The sequence below is a fragment of the Neophocaena asiaeorientalis genome, unplaced genomic scaffold, assembly GCF_003031525.2.
Source record: "Neophocaena asiaeorientalis asiaeorientalis breed wild unplaced genomic scaffold, Neophocaena_asiaeorientalis_V1.1 scaffold70, whole genome shotgun sequence".
Classification (NCBI taxonomy): domain Eukaryota; kingdom Metazoa; phylum Chordata; class Mammalia; order Artiodactyla; family Phocoenidae; genus Neophocaena; species Neophocaena asiaeorientalis.
In genome coordinates, this window is record NW_020175410.1 from 12,019,096 (window position 1) to 12,042,414 (window position 23,319).

Genomic DNA, 23,319 nt, shown 5'->3' on the forward strand with positions numbered 1-23,319 from the left:
CTATCACTATATAAGCATCCTTGAAAAGATAGTCCAAAACAAAGATAGTCAGTGCTTTTGCAAGACATTTTGCAGAAACACCATAAACCCTTAGAGAATTGTATTCCAACAGTGTTCTTTCTCTGGATACTCTCTAAAACCATTCAAATGTTTGATTCTTATTTCTATTAACTCTAAGTATCTACTTAGAATAAGTAAGATTGTCCCATATTCCCCCATTTTTACCGTATTCTTTTTACTAGGTGTATTAATCAAAACTGGTTTTTTTGTTTGTTTGTTTTACATAACAGAAACCAATTTTCTCTAACTTAAGCAAAAAAGAAAGTTTGTGGAAGGATACTGGATTATTTCATAATTCAAAGAACAACCCCACACTAGTACAGTTCTGGGACCTCATCAGCAGAAGTACATAGTTGTCTCTAGAGTATTGCCATTAGTATGCCTCAACTTCAGTGGCTGTCAGTCTCTGTCATTCTCCACTCCAAGTTTTAAATTCTCAGAGGAGAGGAGTGGAATGGCCCACCTTGGCTAAGCCTCTGCCTCTATCTTTTAAATTATGTCCAAGGGGGGGGGGCCATAAAAGCACACAGACCTAGTAAATCTTGGCTGTTCCCAGATTAGGAGAGAGTTTCTTGGCAGCTTTGGAAGCCTTCGAATTGCTTTCTGCTATATCTGGATTTGTTTTGATTGATATTCCACTGCTCCTAGAGACATACAGTTATTGTTTTGTGCATTATTCTATTTTTTTAATCAATTAAATACAGTTTTGCTTTATGTGTCGTTTTCTTGGCCATCTTGTGCCATTTCTCAGTTTTGGGGGGGAAGTCATTATGTGAACCGATCTAAGCCGGTTTAGTGATTCAAGAGTTTGGGGTAAATATAGGTAGCCTCTGGTGGTTGAAAATAGATTGGACTATTTGTCTTTTCTTGACAATCTTGCTATTAAGTGTTATGTTATAAGCAGAGTAAGGCTTAGCCCAAATTTTGTTAATATTAAATGTTTATTAGCTAGTCAAAATAGCTTCAAGACCATTTTGTCAACAATGAAAATTTATTTTTAACATCCTTTATGCTAATTAACATATCCTCTGGTGTAGATTTCAATAATGCTATTTGAAATACCAGAGTAGCCACCTCTAAAGCTGTGGATTTTCATAATTAGGGTATTTCCAAGATTACAAAATCAGTCCTGGAATGTGAGATATATGCACATATATACATGAGACCGCCTATGGAATTATTATTTTTTTTTTTTTTGCGGTATGCGGGCCTCTCACTGTCGTGGCCTCTCCCGTTGCGGAGCACAGGCTCCGGACGCGCAGGCTCAGCGGCCATGGCTCACAGGCCCAGCCACTCCGCGGCATGTGGGATCTTCCCGGACCGGGGCACGAACCCGTGTCCCCTGCATCGGCAGGCGGACTCTCAACCACTGCGCCACCAGGGAAGCCCCTATGGAATTATTTTTTAAATAAATTACCAGACAGACAATATAATAGGTCAAAATATAGGCATTTAGTCAAGCACTCACACTAATTTCCAAACTCCTTTGTAATTAACACTCCTCCTGACTGGATTAATTGGGTTTGCAATAAGTAAGCGCATTTATAATGCTGCAACTGTTCCCAAATTAACTGCTCATGTGTTCAATGAGCCATTACATGTTCTCATTTAAAGCAGCTTAGAGAGCCCATGATTTTAGAGCTGTGGTCCTAATAGTTTTTGGGGAAAGGGGCACAGAATCATCCAAGAATATGTCAATAATATGATGACAGCAATAAACCAATGGTGCCCAAACTTTGGGAGTACATGAGAATCACCTCACTACTCATTGAAAATACCAGATGCCTTGGCTCCACCCCCAGCAATTCTGATTAGGTAGATATTATGTGTGGTCTGGAAGAACTTTGAGAAGTATTGCACACTTTCTTCCTAGAAAAAGGCACATATTCACATACTTCCAACTTTACCAGTGATTTTACTGTGGCTTTAGTCTAGTACAATTTTTCTCATGACTGGCTGCATATTACAATCACCAAGGGAGTTTTAAAACAATATTTCAGACCAATTAAATCATAATACAAGTGGTATAGGGTGACTAAACTGTCTGCATGTTTTTCTCCCCAACCTAGAATGGAGACTAGAGATTTCTCCCAACGTATCAATTTATTTTACTGAATTAGACTCACTTGACAGATACCTAGCAGAAATGATAATAAAAAGAGCTCAGTTACCCTATAAATCTTATAAAATACACAGTTTAATTTGTGTATTGGTGAGAAGGCACATCATTTTTGGCATTGATTTGTCTTTCTCTCTTCAAAGGTTCAAAGGATTTAGTGGACTTTGTACTCTGTTTGATAGATAGCCTTCCCAAGCTTGAGAGAAGAAAAGCACAGTTCTTTTTCATAATTTATGATGGCAAGGTGAGTGTTTATTGTAATATTTTAGTTGAAGAAAATCTAAGAAAACATATGGCACTTCAAATTGACCATAAGTTCACTATATTTTAATAGCATGCCCAGCAATAAGTAAAAGTAAATATCTGTTGTGAATAATCCAGAAAAATGGTTAAATGGGCAATTTTCTAGATGTTATCTGAAGGTCTTTTTACCTTTTTTGATTAGGAACATATCATGATGAGCAAAGTAGTAGATGGAAACTTTAATTTAGTTACATTGATAAAAGTTTTTGAAATTATTTTAGACTTCTGTATTATAAAGGAAAGGAGGCTTATAATCAGTGATGGAAAAACCACGTTGGAAATAACTATAATCAAAGCTTCTTTTATATTTCCTTGAAGTGGATCCACTTATAATATTACTCATATAGACATTCAAAGCACTGGCAATAATAGGTGATTTAGTGATGTTTAAAGCCCTTGAGTAAATTTATATAGGCCAAGAAATTTCCCTGAGGACATGAATTTAATAATTATGATCATCTCTTGTGCTGATAATTCTTGAGTTAGGATTTCCACTGCCAGAGACAAAGTTTTAGAAAATCAAATTGTGAAGATTAAGTGTCAGAAGTTTGGATAATTCAACATGTATGAGTTATAGCCAATTTGTGTAGAAAAGCTGGCTTCCGAGTGAGCAAAAGGGCCATTTCTATGATCAGAAACTTTCTCTCAAAAATTGGAAGAACCTAATGGCATAGGACAGAGACCAATTAAATGCAAGTTTGTTCTATTTGTCAGAAATTTTACTTCTTTTATTTTTTTAACTGTCAGAGTGAAATTATTATTTTGTTGTTGTAAAAAATTGAAAAGATTTTCAAGCTTTTAATAAAAGTACTTTAAAAAATTGGATTGTGGAGAAGTAGTCACCAAAAGTTGTGAGGGTTTGGAAGTTTGCTAGAATCTATTTGTGGTAGAAAAAATTGAAGTGTAGTAGTTGAATTGTAGATGTGTTGCCGTTTTAGGCCACTGCTGTCAGAGAAGATAGTACCTGTAGAAAGGTGATTACTTTTCTTAGCAATGTAGTTAAAGGTTTTCAGGGAAGGATTTGGTTCAAGATGGTGGAGTAGAAGGAGGTGCATTCACTCTCTCTTGTGAGAGCACCAGAATCACAACAAACTGCTGAACAATCATCGACAGGAAGACACTGGAACTCACCAAAAAAGATACGCCACATCCAAATACAAAGGAGAAGCCACAGTGAGATGGTAGGAGGGGTGCAATCACAGTCAAATCAAATCCCATAAATGCTGGGTGGGTGACTCACAAACTGGAGAACACTTATGCCACAGAAGTCCACCCACTGGAGTGAAGGTTCTGAGCCCCACGTCAGGCTTACCAACCTGGGGGTCTGGAAATGGGGGGAGGAATTCCTAGAGAATCAGACGTTGAAGGCTAGTGGGATTTGATTGCAGGACTTCGACAGGACTGGGGGAAACAGAGACTCCACTCTTGGACGGCATACACAAAGTAGTGTGTGCATCAGGACCCAGGGGAAGGAGCAATGACCCCATAGGAGACTGAACCAGACCTACCTCCCAGTGTTGGAGAGTCTCCTACAGAGGCGGGGGCTGGCAGTGTCTCACTGTGAGGACAAGGACACTGGCAGCAGAAGTTCCGGGAAGTACTCCTTGGCGTGAGCCCTCCTGGAGTTCACCATTAGCCCCACCAAAGAGCCCAGGTAGGTTCCAGTGTTGGGCCGCCTCAGGCCAAACAACCAACAGGGAGGGAACCCAATGCCACCCATCAATGCCCATTGACAGACGAATGGATAAAGAAGATGTGGTACACATATACAGTGGAATATTACTCAGCCATAAAAAGGAGCAAAATTGGGTCATTTGTAGAGACGTGCATGGATTTAGAGACTGTCATACAGAGTGAAGTAAGTCAGAAAGAGAAAAACAAATATCATATATTAACGCATATATGTGGAACCTAGGAGAATGGTACAGATGAACCAGTTTGCAGGGCAGAAACTGAGACACAGATGTAGAGAACAAATGTATGGACACCAAGGGGGGAAAGTGGTGGGGGCTGGTGGTGGTGTATTGAATTGGGAGATTGGGAGTGACATTTATACACTAATATGTATAAAATGGATAACTAATAAGAACCTGCTGTATAAAAATATAAATAAAATAAAAAAATTTTTAAAAGGGGGCGGGGCTTTCACGAAGATCCAGCCTTGTAGGGATAATGATAACAGTGGTGCTGGGTACTTTCTCTACACCAACCTCACAAGCTGCTATGCATTCCTGCTTCCGATCCTAACAGTCCGATGGGTAGTGCCATCGTTATCACCATTTTATGGATGATGAAATGGTGGAGACAGGATTTAAATCCAGATAGCTCGGCTTACTAAGCTCCTGTTCTTTCTGGCACATCCTCTTCTCTCTGTTCCATATAATCCTTAAAACCTCTTAAATCCTGAAGGATTACTCATGGTACTTGGGGGCAACATTTGCAGCATTGGGCAGCACTGCTCACCCAAAAGGCCATTCTCCTTTTGAGCCTTATGGTTTTCTCCTTGGGACTTCCATTTATTAGCTCTATGAGAGAGATATTAAGGATGGATTAGAGAGGGTAAGTTAAAAAAAGGGAGCATTGAGGACATAAGGTAGACCACTATGGACACTATCTCTCCACCATCTGGAGAGAAGGCTGTGTGTCTGGGGCAGACAGGAAATAAGCACAGGAAACTGTTCTATTTTCTCCTCCTAAATCCGAGTTTTCATTCTCTGATGTTGTGCATGTGGCAGTGTTAAAAGACTGGGGTGTTCTATTATCCAGTCAGCAGGGGGAGCAGTGAACTTGAAGTGACATCCAGTAGGGAGAGAAAGGCCATCCACTCAGCACAGTGGTTTGTGAGTAAGTGTTCTTATCCTGCCTGGCATTAATAGATTCCATGAAAAAAAAAAAAATCGTTTCTGTTTTTTTTCCATGCTGTTTATGGTTAATTATTCAGTGGACACCAACAGCAATGCTGCAGCAGAAAAATATTTACTTTAGCAGAAAAGTACATTTAGTGTTTATGATTAGTAATAATAAAGTACATCTTTAAATATGTAGTGAATTGTAGTTTTAAAGATACCTTTCTAGCATCCATTAGGATTGCTAATTCTGGCCAAGATTACTCTTACACCTTGGACTCAGAATAATAGCTCTGCTTGGGAGCAGCCAGATGAAGAGGAGACATTTTGGTTCTAAGAGGTGATTTGAGGGTCCCTGAAAAACATGTTCCTATTACTGTCCTTACAACCTCTAATAGTGCCCAGATTTTTAATCCCTTTTAGGTTAAAACTTCTTTTTTTCAAAAAAAGAAAATATAACTTACATTTGCATATTTTACCTAAAAGGAATACCTCATTAATTGATCTCCATTATTGACTTTGTTCTCATTTGAAGAAGTTCTGTGGACAGGTGCATTTTGATGTTGCAGAGTATAAGGCTGGGTCATAAAGCATGTGCGAAGACTTGTTAAAGCATAGGATAGAGGTCTATAGCAGCGAAGTGAAAGAATGAATGACAAACCTCTATTTTAATTTGGGCCATTGTTGGTTCATTCTCTTGGGTCTTAGGATAGGAGATGCAGCGTGTTGAGCATGAGACCCAAGCTGAGATATGAAAGTCTAGTTCAGAAAAGGCCAGGTTTAATGAAGTGAGTAGTACTTCTTTTGGTTATTGGTTTATAACATCTTTTTTGGTCATGTACCCCTTGGCTTAGCTGAAGAAAGTTGTGGACCCTTTTCCAATAAATATGCACACACACACAAAATTTAGCACTCTATTTCAGGAGTTCACTGATGTCCTGTTCTCCCCTGGAGCCCACCTTGAGTCCTGTTTAGAGCAATAGTCTCTGAAATGGGGGTGGGTAGGTGATACGTGCCAAGCTGTGTGCCAAATGATCCAATGGAGTGTGGAATTTTCTATTTGTATTTATTTTCTGTCTTTTAACATTTTTTTCCATGTAGGTTTTATATGGCACATAATACATTAGTGCAACAGTACACATATAACATTTACATATAAATCAATTAACAAAATTAGTTGTAAGAGCTCACATTTTTACTGATAGGGAGGCACAACTCAAAATTGATAGACTACCAGTTCGAGAATGGTGCTAATTAAATTTAAATTTTAGTCTCTCCTCTCCCTAAACTGGAGGGCCAGGGATAGGAACTTAAATCAAGAGGAGATTACAAGTGACTGGAAGTTTTAGACCTAATGATGACAGGTGACATTTGCCTACACTTCATTAAACACTTTCACATATGCCCCACTTAGTCTTCCCAGTGGTTCTGTGAGATAGGCACAGTAGGTATGCTGATGGAAATCTCTTGAGAGCAGGTATGTTAACCAAATTCTCAGAAAACTTAAGGGACTTTCCCAAGGGCCCGTGGCTAGTCGGTGGTGGAGCTGGTGCGCATAACCTTGGCTGCCGACCACAAATTATATGCTCATTTCATTGAACTGCAGGGATAAGTCAATCATTATGGGCTGTCTGTGGCCCCATTGTTGCAGTTACTGGTGCTCCCTGCAGGCCACTGAGTTGTTGAATCCCTGGCTGATCCAGGCACAGGGATAGAAAACATATTTAGCTCCTTGATCAGAGGGCCAGGAAGCTGAGCTAACAATTGAGCATTAGCTCTCTCCTGTTGGTACTGTAATACCAACATATTTCAAAAGAGATAGAGGGCTCTGGAAGGGTTTAGATACATCTATGTACAAAAAAGATTTACAATGGGTTATTAAATGGGAGTTTTGAGGCTGGCTTCATGGGAAGTGCCAACCACTGTTTCTCCCAAATTTCCCCTGGTGCCACTGTCAAAGGCAAAGTACTTATCTAGATGGATTGTTGTTCTGACCCAAAATGACATTTCCAACTTTTCTTACATATAATCCAATTTCTGAACTTCCTTTTCAGTGATATTAAGTGGAATAGCATAAAAAAGTCTTTTGGCATTAAACATAATAAATGTGTTCAGCATTGCTCAGGTGTCTTTGCTCTTTGCCAGTGCATTAGCTGTATTGACTTTAGAATTTTAAATGACCCTTTTTACCAGACTTCATTAATATCTCTTCCGCTCACCTTGGCTACCTAGCTCCTTCAACTCTCTCATGTGCAATCTTCTTCCCTCTCACAGTAACACAAGTTAGAGACAGCTGACCTTCACATGACCAAGGGTCGGGAGATGTTGTGAGGAGGTTCCCTTGAGTCTGGTGATTAGCCTCTGAAGAGGGTACCTGCCGTTCAGAGGCCAAGCCTTCAGGACATTGCCCAGGCCCTGGAAACACTAACAGTGGACCTCCTGTCTTGGTAAGTACCAGACTGTTCTAATATGTGGCTTCTGGAAAAGAAACATTTAGCCAGACAGAAGGCTAGAAGGTGATATGAGATCTCTGGCAAGAGCTGGCCAGCTAAATCCAAATATCACTGTTACTGCATGAGGCTAAGGTCAATTTCCTGGGATTCCATCTCCTTAATTAATAGTGTCCTCTGCTATCCTCAGAGGACACTTCGTTTAAAATTGTGTTCAGGCATTATTTTATTCTCTCTCTGCAATTGAGCTGCGAGATCCCTGAGGATGCTGCTGCCTGGTATGGCTTTGTACACCCCTCCCCAGTGTCCCCCAGAGTGGCTGGGACATGGTGAAGGATGACTCTTAGGTTAGGATTTTCCTTCTCTTTCAGAAAGTGGGTGGGCAGGAGGGTGACCACCCTTCCCCTGGAGTTGGTCACTCCTCAACCAGGATTGTTTTCACTTGTGACTGCTTATTTCTTTTCATGATATTTTAAGAGTAAATTTGTTGTAAATGATAAAAGTAATATAACTACATTATAGCAGATTTGGATAATTTAGACATAAAAATCATTTCTATCATTACTATATAAATGTACCTACTCAGTATCTTTACATTGCATTTAAAATATTTTTAATGACAGTGTGCTTGAATATTATATTTTAAAGATTGTAACATTCTATTACATTTTTTCTTTTGTTTAATTATCCTCGTAATGTTATTGATACAAAAATTTATTTCACTATTTTCCTATTATTATCTGTTAGATATATCATTATTTTTTCCTCATTAGTATTTATTAGATATTCTATCATTTATTTCCTTATTGTTATCTATCAGATATATCATTATTTAACTATTTTCCTATACTATCTCATAAGGATGATTAAATGATTATTAAGTGACTGCTTGCTTAGGAAACCTGCCTATTTAGATACAGTTTGACAAAAGTCATTACTAACATGTAGCATAGCTTTGGCTCGTAGTTGGTACTCAATAAATGTCGGTTTTCTTCCTTCTCTTTCTCCCTTCCTTATACCAACTTTATCAACTTTATGGTTTGTTCTTGTGCTGTGAGCCTGAGGGCATAGCATATGCTTTATCCAGAGATTTCTAACTGGTTATTATGTAAGTTTGTCTTGGCTGTTTCAATTAGTAATTTGTGGGGAGTACTAGTACTCTGATCCCAGAGGTTCAGTTTTATGTTGCTTGGTTAGGTATATTGATTCGTTCTTGCCAGACATAAAATGTTAAAACTACAAAGGATTGTTGAAATCACCTTACCCAGTGGTTTCCCAATTGGTGCATGTCAGAATTTTTCAAGGTGCTTAAAAGAATACTGATTCCTTACTAAATCTTAATTTGGTGGTTGAGGATTGGGAATCTGCATTTTAATAAGCATTCTAGTGTTCTGATTTAGGTGGTGGAAGGACCACAATTTGAAGTTACCATTTGGTTAGCAGACGTTGCTAACTTTTTTAGAGTTAATTTTAGATTTTTATCATGTTCAGTCTTTTGCTTTAAAAACTAATTGAATCTCGAGATGACTTATAACAGGAGGCAAATATTACAATCACAATTATGTTCTGCAACAGGAAATAAGCTCTAAATGAATCTTAAGATTATACTTGACACATTACTATGTTTAAGTGTATTAAAGATGTCATTGAAAGGTGCAGGGGGAATTTGATTTGACAGGTAGGTGTTCATGGTACTATTATCCACAACTGTCTGTGCTGATTGACAGCACACACATTACCTCTTAACAGGCATTGTACTCAATTGCATCAGATTTAAGTGTATGGCATTTTTACTGAATATTTGAAACTGTTTTAGTTAATAGTATTAATTGTGCATAGACCAACTTTCAGCCACTGTTTCAAAGTGCTTAATGGATAATAAATCAAAAAGTTCTATGGACCTCTACTTAGAATAAACTTAGGTCAACAATTGCCATGTTGCTTAGGTATTATGTATTTTGAGTAGGGCAAATGTTTTAACAGTTCAGAGAAGGAATCTTCCCCATGTTATAGATAAACTGAAACTCAGAAAGGTAAAGCACTCAAGGTCATTTAGCCAGAAGGAGCTGAGCCAGAATTGGAGCTCAGATCTCCAGGGTCCTTGTTCTCTGCTCTTTCTACCATACCAAACTGCCCTTTTTGCATAGTTCCTGTCTAATGAGAAATACTCGGTCTAATGGCTGGTTAGAGACGCTATAATCCATATTTATACTGCAAAGAGCATTGAAGCAAGGAATTCTACTCAATATTTTCTTTGGAAAACCAAACATGCTTTATTTCATTTTTTGCACAATTTATTTAAACATCTCACATATACAAAATAGGTACAATTTAATTTTTCTGCTTGTCCGAGAAACAAGGCTTCTTTGGAACCATGGGAGAGGATGAAAATGAGACTGGCAAAGAACAAATGCTGAATTTAAAGAAGAGGACAATGTTGGGCAAACGATCCACTTACTTTTATTCGGGAATAAGATGTAAAGTACTGATGTTAAATCAAATGAAAAAAAAATACACAATATAACTCAACACAGAGGAGTATTTCTTCTCAAATTCTCCTAGCACCATCAACATTCTTCAAGTATCTGAAATACTATTAGTTAGCACCTTTGTATTTTGAACAAAAAACAGATACCTCAGCTCAACTCTGTCTAGGTCAGCACCTAATGGTGTGGATCACACTCACAGGAAAGTGTTTTGAGGTAGTTTTCACCTTTGGAAGTTTGGGTTTTAAACTTCCCTCTGTGGAAGATATTCAAAAGCCACAAGTGGTGCAAATGTTCATGGTTTTTATTTTTAATTTTTATTTTGGTTTTCTTACAAAGGTTGACATTTTCCACAACAAGTTTAAGACTGTTGAAAAAAAAATTCCAGATTTTTGGAGAGGGGGAAAGGGAAAGGGAATTAATTAAATCGTATTGCACAATGCTCTGATCAATCCTTCTTCTTCTCTTTTGCCCACAATTTAAGCAAGTAGATGTGCAGAAGAAATGGAAGGATTCAGCTTTCAGTTAAGAAAGAAGAAAAAGAAATGGCCAAGAGAGAAATTTTTCAGATTTCCTTTTTCTTTAATTTAGGTTGAGTTCATTTATTTGAAACAGACTGGGCCAATGTTCAATCTGATTTCTTGGTCAGCGCCACCGATGTCCAAAGGTGCAATATCAAGGATGGGCAGGCGAGATGGCTTATTTGTTTTATATTCAATGATTGTCTTTCTCCATTCATTTATCTTTTTCTGTTTAAAAAGAGAAGAAAAATATACATAAAGCAGCACTATTACGGAACCTAACCATCTTGTATAATATTATATAATTATATATTGCATACAATTGTATTATATAATATATAATTATACAGAACATATATTTATATATAATTATATTAGATAATATTTATATATAATTATATGTTATATAATATTATATACTAGATATTATAATAACCACTTTTTGGCTTATGTCCTTCTGAAGATGTGTGTCTCAGATCAACAAGTGTATCTTTGAAACAGTAGCATCAGGGCTGTCTTTACAGGGAGAGGTTTCCTACCAGTCTAATTTTATAAAAAAAAAAAAACGTTCCAATGCATATTCCAAGTGGCTTATTTCTACATTATCTTTTCAGGATGTGTGTGGTAGGGTGGCTATGCAGTACTACTATTAGTGAATTTAAATTTTCTTCAATTTATAGTATATTATAGAGAAGGCATAAAGAAAAATTAAATATAGGTCATACTAATAAATAAAATAAAATACATATAACTATAAATTACAGTTTGGGCCCTTTTAACCTCAAGTAATTTTAAGTTATGGGTATACATCATCATTTAAGAAACTCATGTTAGAAGACAACTAATACATGGAACAGCGTATATATTTCAGTATTTCAGAAAATTTCAGAAGGCAAGATCTGATAAGAATATTCTGAATTTACCATCTGAATTTAAACAAATACATTTATGAAAGAGAAATCAAATAAGTTTGGTCTCTCATTCATCTGTTCATTTAATGGTCTATGCTCCACTATCCCACTTCCCAAATAAATGTTATTCCCATACTTCACTATTACTTACAGAGCAGCCATCTACAAGAACAGTGTAAGTGAATCTGCTGTTGCCCTCAGCAACAAGTTCAACATCATTGGATCCTTGCAGAATGACAGCCTTTTTCAGGTTGCCAGTCTCCTCATCCATGTATGCAATGCTGTTCTTGCAATGGTAGGTGATGTTTTGAGAGGCATGGTTGGCCAGCAGGCGCATGAAGGCAAGTTGGGTAGCCATTTCCTTGGTAGTTACTCCTTCAACATTATATTCAAACTACAGAGAATAAGATGGGCATTCCAGTTAAATGAAGAAGGACTCAGATACTAAGAGTCAAATTTAAAAAAACAGTCTGGTATAGAGAGGAATAACGGACTCAGATCTGAACTTGTACTTTTAAAGGAAACTCAATTCACTTGTCTTTGAAATATAAGCTACCTAGAAGGAACATAAGAACTACCAAGCTGAGGCAAGTCATCTCAAAAAGGGACCTGTTTCAGATAAAGCCCAGATACACACACACACACACACACACACACACACACACGCACACGCACGCACACACACACACGCGCACACACACACACACACATATATGTGTTTCCTTTTTTAAAATAAGAGAGCAAGGATCTAGAGATTCAGACCCCTTTAGTTTTCTATAATTCCCACCAATAAAGTTGATGAAAACTTTTAATTAGAAATTCAGAAAAGCTCATATCTTGAAAATACATGTGGCATGAGTACTGGACTACATGCTGGCCAGTACTCCTTCACACTTAATGACATTAGTCAGTTTCTCCAGCGATTATCAATTAAGTCACATTTGAATAATTATTTTTGAATTATATGGATATGTCTAATCAATCCATCTTTAACGTGCAATCTAGGACATAACCAAACCCAAGAACAGAGCAGGTTCTTTTAAAAAGCCCATTTTGGTAAAGGGCTAAAATGTAGATAATTAAAAAACGAATAATCCGAACAAGATATTATTTAGTAGGAGAAGGAATGTTTGTAGGATTCCTTACCTGGGTACCACCATTGATAGTTTCTCCTACCCAGACGTGCTTCTTGGCCTTGGAACTTCTGTACCAGTTCTTGACTGGGATGTTTTCAGGCTGAGCCCGGATGCAGGTTTCGCCAGTAGAGAAATCACAGTATACTTTGATAGCATCCATAGTACATCCTTGGTTAGGGTCAACCCAGTAGTAACCTTTTAGAAAAAACAAGACCCAGATCATAAAACCTCTCATTGAGTGGCATATAGGTTCTAATAATTACTAGTCAAAGATTCTGAGTCCCATAAGTAACAGTTCTGATTGTACTGCTATATTGTCTACTCCACATTAACAGGAAGAGGGTGGCTATTTTCTAAATTAGACAGTTCCTCCTCTCCTCTCCATGAAAATCAAATCAGGGTACATATTACCATGAAAAGGGCAAAAACAGGTATCAAGACAATCTTGAAAATGGGTGCTGGTTGGGAGAAGAAAATGTTTTATTAAGTGGGTATGATTTCACATAATGCAGTTTTTACCCAAATACCTTTTTCCTCTAAATATCAGTGGGAACTGATTTTGAAAAGCCTAACTTGTGAGAAGGGTCATTCTGGTTGGACATCTCAACCTACCACTGCTCCATTCTGGGTGGCTGAGTCTCAAGTCACGGCATGTGCGCGCTGGGTTCTTCCTAGAGCCTTCTGGAGTAAGAAGAGTCTCAATCTGGTTGTTGAGAGATTTCAGAGTAGCATCAACTTCATAATCCTTGGGTCTGAGAGATGGTGGTGAGCGAGGCTGGTCAGCCCTGTAGAAGTCTCCTTCAAAACCGAAGTCATAACCACCACCACTGGGGCCAGGAGGGCCAGGAGGGCCAGGAGGACCAGGAGGGCCCTGCAGAGTGTAAGTAAGAAAGAGGAGGCTTTGTATTTGGTTACAGTGAGAGAATGAGAGCAGGTTTTCCGTCGAGATTCACACAAAAGCATGTTCTAATAAGTAAAAAAGAATCAAGTTCATGTAAATAACAACTTGCTCCCAGGCATACTTGCAGGGATGGGTTTATAGAGCTCATTACATACAGACAACTTTTATATATTTTAGAAAACATACAGAAATGGGGGATTACTTTAATGTGTTGTTGTAATTGTCTTGGTTTAGTCTAGAGAAGATATTCCCTTAGGTCAGTGATGCCCTTTATTATTTCCCTAAATCATACTTACAGAAGGACCTTGGCTACCCTGAGAGCCACGAATGCCAGCAGGTCCGACTGCACCAGGATGTCCAGTGCGACCGTCCTTGCCAGAAGGGCCAGAAGGACCAGAAGGGCCCTAGGGAAGAAGGAAACCAAGTCTGTGTGAGTCAGCAAAAACCTCACAAGGGAGAAGAGGTCTGGGGCTCACTGCCTGCCATAGGCTCCTTTCAGAGATAAACGTCTCTTAGTTGACCTACCCTAGGACCAGCAGGACCCACAGTGCCAGGAGCACCTTGATCGCCATGATGACCCTTTAAAGAGAGAATAGGAAAATCACACTTTCAGAACATGTGTCGATACACGGATTTCAAAAAATTGAATGGAAAACTTTAGTTTCAATGGACTCTGGATTGAGAAAATTGAAAATGTAAAATGGGGCTCTTTTCTCTCATTATGTCTATTATATTCAATTATTTTTTTCTACAAGCCACTTCAGAAGTGCAGTATTAGTCATTCCTCTAATTATACTTATTTTAAGTGGGGTTGAAGGACATTGTTGCCAGGAGATTTTAATATATGTATATTTCTATCTCCCCTAACCCTCGCCTTTTCATGTTGGGATGAAATGGCATTACCTCTGAGCTATGGAGTTAGAGAACGGGAAGTGAATATGATGTAGGACATTTTAGAACAATTGCAGTGAAATTGTGAGGAAGTTCATTCTGTGTTGAAGGACTTTAAGATCTGTGTACATGCTGGATGTCCACATTGTACTTACAGCAAGACCAGGAAGACCCTGCAATCCATTGTGTCCCTTTAAGCCAGGAAGACCTCTGGGCCCCTTATCACCAGGCTCTCCCTTATCACCTCGAATACCTTGTGGGCCCTATAAAGAAAAAGGACAGATAGGACATTTACCTTTGAAAGATGACACTCAATTCTCCACAAATATTGTTCAATCTGTTTACAAAGATAATTCAAGACATGCAAAGGTCTAAAAACCATGTGGGTGCTACTCCCAACTCTTAATCTGCTTTAGTTGAGCTGTCTGTAAAGTGGCTAAGCGTTGTGATAATTTAATACAAATAAGAATAGACTTGAAATATAAGAGATTAAAAGGTTTTTGTAGCAACTCTCCACATGGACTAAATTTTTAAAAAATATATAAAATCCAGTCTATGTATTATTTATCTTTTTTAATGTACAGTGTGGACTGATCCTCCCTAACTGTTGTACAGAAATCTTCACCGTGTACATACACTAGGACCTCTTGGACCAACAGCACCGGCCAGACCAACGGGACCAGAAGGACCCTGTGAATTAGAAAAGAAAAACACAATTTATCAGCCAAGCCCAAGATCCTCCTCCCTAGGCCACCACAGTTCCCAAGTGTGGGGAGGTCAGAGGTAAAGCCTGCTGAGGATGACAGCATTAAGGAACTGGTGTTTATAAACTTACAGGTTCACCGCGGTTTCCATGTTTGCCAGTTGGACCCACAGGGCCTTGAGGACCAGGTGCACCCACAGTACCAGTGGGACCAGCGTTACCAGGGTAACCACGATCCCCCTGCCGAAGGCAGAAATGAAGCTTAGCATCAATCCGGCCTGTAGTTTAGTCCCTTTTAAGTTAGAGAACAACGGTGAGGTGTACTGACCTTGTGTCCAGCTTGACCATCGCGGCCTGGGGGACCATCATTCCCAGGGTTGCCCTGTGAAGACACCATGCCAATTAAGGTGCTTAGGGAGGCTCTGTAGCTCACTGACCCCTGCAGTTCAGCTATCTGCCTTCATTACTCCCAGTGCCCAATGGAGAACCCCCTTTTCAGGCTGTTAAAAATAGGAACAAGAACTTGCCAACCTAGATTTTTATAGAATTTTTTTTTTAATATTTTGGCCAACTTGAAGTATGCTACTTAAAGACTCATTCCCTAGCCCAAGTTATTTTTAGGATTGTCAATACTGGGAGTGGTGAGTACATGTAGACCTCAGCTCAGGATACAAAGTTACACACAAGGAAGTACTGCTAGGTTATATTTTACAAACCAAATGTTGGACTCACATCACGACCAGCTTCACCAGGAGCACCATTGACGCCAGGATTACCCACAGCACCAGGGGGACCACGGGCCCCAGTTGGGCCTGCAATGCCGAGAGGGCCAGGTTCACCCTAAAGAGGCAGAGAAGACAAAATTCCTCTCATTGGATTGAGTGCCACTCTCATTCTCCCAAAACAACGTTAGCCAGGGGATTCCAGGTTTAAGCGAGAAGGTAGATTGAAAGTGAGTGGGCCACATAATGGTAAGAAGTGTCATTAGTGTCATCTTTGCCCTTCTCCTACACACTTAGATGGTCAGCTTTATGTACTTTTGGAATGTTGCTCTGTACAAGGTGAGTCTAGTTTCATCTGATTTTCCAAATAAAATGAATTCATAAAGTTGAGAGAGTTTATGGAGATTAGATGGTTCCTAGTTGCTGTCATGTATTAGGTTTAATAGAATGATTCAGAACTTCTACAGTTTCATTCTTCCTACAGGATAGATGATGCTAGCATTTCATACTGCAGAGGAGTAAATGCAATTAGAGCTTATATCGTTTTTAAGCATGTAAAAAGAACAAAAATTGTTCTGCATAATGTTAAGCTGTGTCTTTATAGCTTGTGTCTAAGTAAGGTGGTATTAAAGCTTCTTAGATAAGTGGCATGTGATCTGTATAAAGAAAATGCTGTGAATAAAAAATCTTAAGTGGAGTTATTCACTGATCAATCTGTCACAGTTGAAGTGGCAGCTTTTAAATCTTTTCTTATGTTAATGAGAATAAGAATGGTGTCAAACACTCACCACAGATCCAGCAACACCTGGTAGACCACGTTCACCTCTAGAGCCTGGGAGACCCAGAAAACCAGGAGCACCAAGAAGACCTTGAGGACCTGGGGTGCCAGGAGATCCCTAAACAACAGTAAAAATACTGAGTATTACTGTAAGACCCTAGGAGACAACACAGGTTGGCTTGAGGCTTCTGAGAATGAGTTTATCCTCAGTTTAGAAAAAGGCTAATGACCTCCTATTAGTAGAACATATCTTTGGCTATCTTTTCTCTAGTGAAGACAATGAGTTTACATCTTGGCATGTTTATTTCTTTGTACCTGGTTCCTCCTTGAGACCAATGGAACAACATTTAAAAATATGTGGTTGGGATTAATGAAGCCATCTTGGAGTGAGGGAATAGAGTTCTTATAGAATTTACGCTGGGAAGCAAATTTTGACCTTGGCCTCTAACTGCACCAGGTCTAGTAAAGTCACATTTCAGAGTAGCAATAATACTGCACATTGCATGTTTAAAAAATTGGTAGCTTACTGATATTGATTAATTTACAGTAGAGTGACCACAGCAATGGGATGCTGTTCTAATCCCAGTACCAGTGAGGTACTCTCACAACAGCTTAAGGGGCTGTATTGATAAAACAGTGAGTTCCCTCACTTATTGTCATCTCCATCTAGTGCCTTCTGAGCATCTGCTGAAGCCATGACACCTCAATATCTGTTGGATAGACTTCCTGGCTCAACTGAGCTCTACTTGAGAGCCCGCAGTACTCATCAACAAATATATGCCACCTGAAGGTTTGTACAAGGGATTTATATTAATTCAACGCAAGGTATTAAGAAAGAGGAGTTTGAAATCACTTACAGCAGTACCAGGCTCTCCAGAGGGACCCTTCTCACCAACAAAGCCAGGGGGGCCAGAAGCACCTGTTTCTCCAGTTCGACCAACTGGACCTTGGTCACCACGAGGCCCACGAAGTCCTTCTTTACCAGCAGGACCAGGGGGACCAGGGGGGCCAGTGATACCCTGTGAGCAAATACATGAGGTCATTTACTTTCTGTTAATCATCACAGAATGGGAGAGAGCAGCTGAGGTTCTAAATATTAAGATGCAAACAACTTGAAGCAACAAAATAATATCCTGGTCATTTTGGAGAAATGTTTAGAAGTCTTCACAGTCTTTCTTGTAGAAAGAAGCAACTTTCATCTTCCTCTCCTGGGGCTGTAATAAAGTGAACAACCGAGGCAGAAGCTACGGCAAATGTCTGTGAGAAAAAGCAATGCTGTACCACCAGCCACCTGGCATACTGGAATCAGAACTATGTCGAGTTATAAGAGCTAGCTGTAAATGAATGGGAATTTGGGTTTTGGAGGACTCTGCTTGTTTCTTTTTGAAGAAAGCCAATACAGGCATTTTGCTCATAATTGAGGAATCACATATGCTCTCAACTAGGTTTAATTAAATGCCTACAGGGAATGAAGATTTTTCTGTTATGAACCTGTGAAAGGATTCCAAGAAATCAACATCTTCGCTATTTTTTTTCCCTGAAACCTTAACCAGAAGACTTAATCCTTTGTAATTAATTAAATTCTCTTGAGTCCTGACAGGAGAGTCTGAATCAGAATTAAATTAGAGGCCAAACCACCTTTAAATTCAGGAACAATTATACTTTAACAACGGAGGCAGAATGTTGGCCATAAAGGGTAATTAGATATAGAAATATCTGATATGTGACTAAAACTGTTCTGTTTTTTATTTTTAACAAAGAGACCATGCCCCTAAAAGGGGACAAGGGGACTTATGTTCACATGAATAAAAGCCTCTTAAACTGATATTTCTAATATAATTTCTGATGATTTTGCCTTAATGATTCAGAAAAACTGATTTCAGATTAGGAAAGTAATAGTAAAATATTAGTAGCATGTTTTTCATAGGGAGTTTCTTACCAGTTTCTTACTAGAGGCTAGGGATTTTGGCTAGAGTAAATAAATGAAGACACATTTTGAAGTGATTTACTTACAGAGGGTCCAGGAGGACCAGTCCTTCCAGCAGCACCAGGGAAACCCGTAGCACCCTAAGAACCAAGCACATTAAAATTCCACAGTCAGCACCAACTCCAGGAATTTGGGTAAGATGGAAATTTCTCCCTTGGAAAATCCTCAGTACACGTGATCAAGGATGGACCAAAGAGTAGGCAGTGACAGCCTCAGGTAGGGTATTATGTTAAATATACCCAGGACCCCGAAGACCCTCCATCTCTACACAGCTTCCTGACCAGCATGCCCCCAGTTGCAATGCCTATATTTTGCATTAAGGCTCTGATAGTTCTTTTTTGAAATGCTAACATATTGCCTGATGGTTGTAAAAACAAGAAGACAAGACACTATACTATTATTATATATGATCTGTATATATTAATAACTTAACCACCTGGCTGGCTGCTAAGGGAATGGACACTGAGTAAGTAATTTTGTTTACAGAAGAAGGTATAATAAAAGACCAAGGGTATTAATTGCTGTCCAATGAGAGGAGGAAGAAGTCAGTGGAGTTGATTTCCTGGGGAGCTTTGGGTCTCTAGGAAGTCAGTGTGATAGCACTGGACACCAAGGGAAGGGACCTAATCAGGCAGAAGAAGGGGGGCATCAACAAAATGATAAAAGGTACCAAAGAAATATTTTACCCATTTCACAAACTACTTGGGGTTAACTTTGGTTATCACTACCTCAAGTGAAGTGGTAGCAACATACAGTGTGCTGAGTTCCAGCTGGGATTAAGTTAACATTCCATGAATCTGATCTTGACTTCATTATCAGAATTTCTTTAAATAGTTAGCTTGACTCTCAAGACTCTCATTATAGTCCAAATTACCAAAAATTTCCAAACTTTCAAGTTGTCCCTAATAGATTCTGAAGAAAGAAAAATTATCAGAATACACTGTAAATACTCACAGGGGGGCCTCCATCACCACGACTTCCAGCAGGACCAGGGGGACCATTTGGACCCTAAATGGAAACAAGAAAAGATGGTCAAATCAGAAAACAGTCTTTATAAATGTTACTCTTTTCTTCAAATGGATCATTCCCATGTCTATTAGAATCAAATCTAGAAATGTAAAATGATTATCTGTGTTATATAAAATAAATGTCCTTACTTCAATATTACCACCTTTATGGGTAATCAAAGAAGTGAGATAAAACAATATTTATGAAACTTTTATAATGTGTAAAGTGGTATGCAAATGTTAACTCTTATTTTAAAATTGTCTTCTATCTGGTATGTTCCCTGACGTATAGCAGGCACTTGATTGATTTATGTTGAGTTATAAGATTTCACGGGTAACTGCACAGGCTGTGTTGACCATCAGTGAATTCAACTTACAGCTGGGCCAGCAGCTCCAACGGGGCCTGTGGGACCAGTAGGGCCATTTTCACCCTTGGGTCCTTTGGTTCCTCTCTCTCCTTTAGCACCAGGTTGACCAGCAGCGCCCTGTTGGAAAGGAACAGTTATAGTTCAGGTGTTCCAACTTACTCTACTTGCTAACTTGGAATGTTTTCAGATTGACCTGTGTCACGTGATACTCACAGCAGGACCAGCAAATCCATTGGGGCCAGCGGGACCGACCTCACCACGTTCACCCTAGGTGGGAAAAGGGATTTTAAAATGTCTCAGCAATCTTAGATTCATGAGTGTCTAGAAGTTATGCGTGTCTAAAACGACCCAGGTTTTTACTTACAGGGCTACCACGAGGACCAGCGGGACCAGCGGGACCAGCAGGACCAGCTTCACCCTATAAGGGGGCCAAAAATGAGTTTGTCAGTGTTCCTCACACAAATGCTCAAAGAGGTAGGAGGGAGAGGGAACAGGCGTAGACAGCGGGCTCTTGCCAGAGTTTGCAATTGCATCCAAAGAGATAACTAATTCACATCTCACAGAGAAAACTGAAATGGATTCTTACTCTGCATAATATTGTATTAATTTTGGAGGGTGAAATGGTATTGGTCATACACTTGCCAAAACACTATAAATCAGTGCCCACAATACCAGGAGGAGGACATTTTAATTTTTAGATGGACACAGGGCTGATCTATTTGCTGCAATTTGTGCTGTACAATAAATAAGGTTTATTTTAAGTGGACTGTTCAATGTGAAATGGGCACACTATGTATTTTATTGATTTTTTTTTTTTTTTACAATGAAGGCTTCAAGAAGGCTCAGTGCATTAGGATATTGTTAATGGGCAACCCCGAAAGACTTTAAAAGACTTTAAAACAAATGATAGGGATTGAAGTATAGATCAGATACCTGGCACGTGTATAGGAAGGGAAAGAGAAGTTTCAACACACAGCATTTGTTTCTTGCTGCCCCATACTAATGGATAAGTTTTTAAATCAATGGGCTTTAGACCAAGCCATAAAAATGAATTGCCAGGGCCCTTTGGGGCCAGGGTGGCAGGGAATTTTAGATACCGCCATTGGCTCAGAGAGCTGCAACTCAGTGAAAATGCATGCTTACCCGGTCCCCGTTGGCTCCAGCAGGACCAGGGGCACCTACAGCACCAGGAGCACCCTAGTACCAAAAAGAAAACAAGTCTTGTTAATAACACCCCCATACCGTCAAAAGTGACCCTTGCCGTTTCCCCTTGCTGTGCTTATACAGTGACTGAACACCCTGGGTGGACATCAAGAAAGCTTTTGAAGCATTTCAGTTCTAATTATCAAGACTATTAGAAGCCACTCTCAGGAGGAGAGTACCCTAGTGGTGAAGGTTATGGAACTAAGTCATGGGCAGGCTAGGCACACTGGGGAGATCTGAACTCTCTGCTCTTGTAAAATTCCCTGGAGAGTAGCAAATGACTAGCCTTGCTAAGAACTGTGAGGACTGTGTGAGTTGGAGAAAGGATATGATGAATGTGCCACAGGGAGTTATCAGGCCTGAGGGAGAGGTGAGAAAAGCCCAAGTGGCTTATGGCCTGGAAGAGCCATGATATCAACACTCTAGGTAGGATTATTATACCTCTATGGGATTATCACTGGCATCTCCATGGCATTAACAGTTACTCTTTGGAGCTGCTCTGAGTGATAAATTCTTAGGGTATACATTTGAATAAACAGGACCTTATTAGAGGTTCTGGCTTCCTAAAGTGGAAGAATTCTTGTTTTTTCTAAAGCCCTATGATAAACAATCATTTAGTGTTCTATTAAACCTAGAGATTTTGGACTGTAGCTTGTACTTGGTATAGTTAACACTAAGGAAGGTAGAAAATTCAGGCTATGATTTTCAAGGGGATAAGTCCTCATTTGAATTTTTCTTTTGGAACATGTAAACTGATATTATTAGTCATAGGTCCAGGAAGGAATGGAATACTCTTTTACAAAACTTGAATCCCTCTTTTGTCAGTTCAGTTTTGGAAAGCTTCTCAACTCAAATTGAGTGAAATGTAAAACAAAACAGAACAGAACAAAACAATCTGATACCAACAGAATTCTACTCACACGAGCACCGTCTCTGCCGTGGCTACCAGCATCACCTCTGAGACCAGTTTCACCCTGAAAGTAAAAAGCAAGAGCAAATGTTTGTTTTCTGACCAAATTTTTGAATCAAAATTAATGCACAGTGTTTTTACAGAAGATGCTATAATACTTTTATTCATTTAAGATCTTTAGTAATGTTTTGATTCCCTACCATTCTATAAAATATTGAATGAGGAAAAAATAATTCAAGGCCCTTTCCAGATTAGTGTTAAATATTCTTTTCTAATTTCCATACACCCTCCTGAAGCGTAATCAAGCAAGGTACAAATTCATGTGGACAGAATTATAAGGCAACATCACAATGGGCTTCAGTGCCTGATCACTCTTATGGCATAACTAATGCAGCAGCACGGTTGACAGCTGTTCAATATAGCTTCTTCCCATTAATTAGGGCAGGCTGAGGCATTATTGTTAGTGGCATTAAAATGAGCCTCATGTATTACTCAACACCATCTGTTTGCGTGAAATTCCATGGTAGCAAAGAATTTTGCCAGATTAGTGAGTTTAGAAATGCGTAGGTGCTAGGTGGCAGAGGGAAATGTATATAGATAGATATCAAAATGCTACCAGACCACCTGCCAAGAACTGTAAAAAAAAAAAAAAAAAATGGTTGACCTTGCACAGCCTTCTTTGTGAGAGTTCATCAACAATATGTATTGAGGTCAAACACTGAGAGGCTACCTTTTCTCCCTTGCCTCCAGGTATGCCAGCAGCACCCCTTTCTCCTGGGAGTCCATTAGGACCAGATGGACCAGCAGTGCCTGGAGCACCAACCACACCAGGTTCGCCCTTGAATCAAACACATGTGAAATCAGTTATTTCTGTGGTACAAGAAGAAAATGAAGAGCCAAACTCTTGAAGCATTCCAATTTAAACATTTAATGGATAGCAGGCTCGCCTGCTTAGACACAAAGGAGGCCTACTGAAAGGAGGGAGAATATAACCGAGGAGGATGCTGTTAATGACAC

The 23,319-nt window shown here is 39.2% G+C and overlaps 1 protein-coding gene across 1 annotated transcript in view; it reads right to left on the reverse strand.

Moving 5' to 3' along the window:
- Positions 1-10,550: 10,550 nt before the first annotated feature.
- COL1A2 (collagen type I alpha 2 chain) overlaps positions 10,551-23,319 on the reverse strand; it is a 35,554-nt gene continuing 22,785 nt past the window's right edge. The window contains exons 32-52 of the mRNA XM_024767086.1: positions 23,033-23,140; positions 22,313-22,366; positions 21,333-21,386; positions 20,554-20,607; positions 20,403-20,456; positions 20,199-20,306; positions 19,769-19,822; positions 18,841-18,894; positions 17,685-17,846; positions 16,838-16,945; positions 16,060-16,167; positions 15,656-15,709; positions 15,460-15,567; positions 15,261-15,314; positions 14,780-14,887; positions 14,259-14,312; positions 14,030-14,137; positions 13,445-13,703; positions 12,843-13,027; positions 11,848-12,090; positions 10,551-11,013 (exon numbers count right to left, since the gene is read on the reverse strand). Of these exons, the coding sequence (XP_024622854.1) occupies positions 10,867-11,013; positions 11,848-12,090; positions 12,843-13,027; positions 13,445-13,703; positions 14,030-14,137; positions 14,259-14,312; positions 14,780-14,887; positions 15,261-15,314; positions 15,460-15,567; positions 15,656-15,709; positions 16,060-16,167; positions 16,838-16,945; positions 17,685-17,846; positions 18,841-18,894; positions 19,769-19,822; positions 20,199-20,306; positions 20,403-20,456; positions 20,554-20,607; positions 21,333-21,386; positions 22,313-22,366; positions 23,033-23,140 (2,238 nt within the window). The 3' untranslated portion in view covers positions 10,551-10,866. The remainder of the gene's footprint in view (positions 11,014-11,847; positions 12,091-12,842; positions 13,028-13,444; positions 13,704-14,029; positions 14,138-14,258; positions 14,313-14,779; positions 14,888-15,260; positions 15,315-15,459; positions 15,568-15,655; positions 15,710-16,059; positions 16,168-16,837; positions 16,946-17,684; positions 17,847-18,840; positions 18,895-19,768; positions 19,823-20,198; positions 20,307-20,402; positions 20,457-20,553; positions 20,608-21,332; positions 21,387-22,312; positions 22,367-23,032; positions 23,141-23,319) is intronic.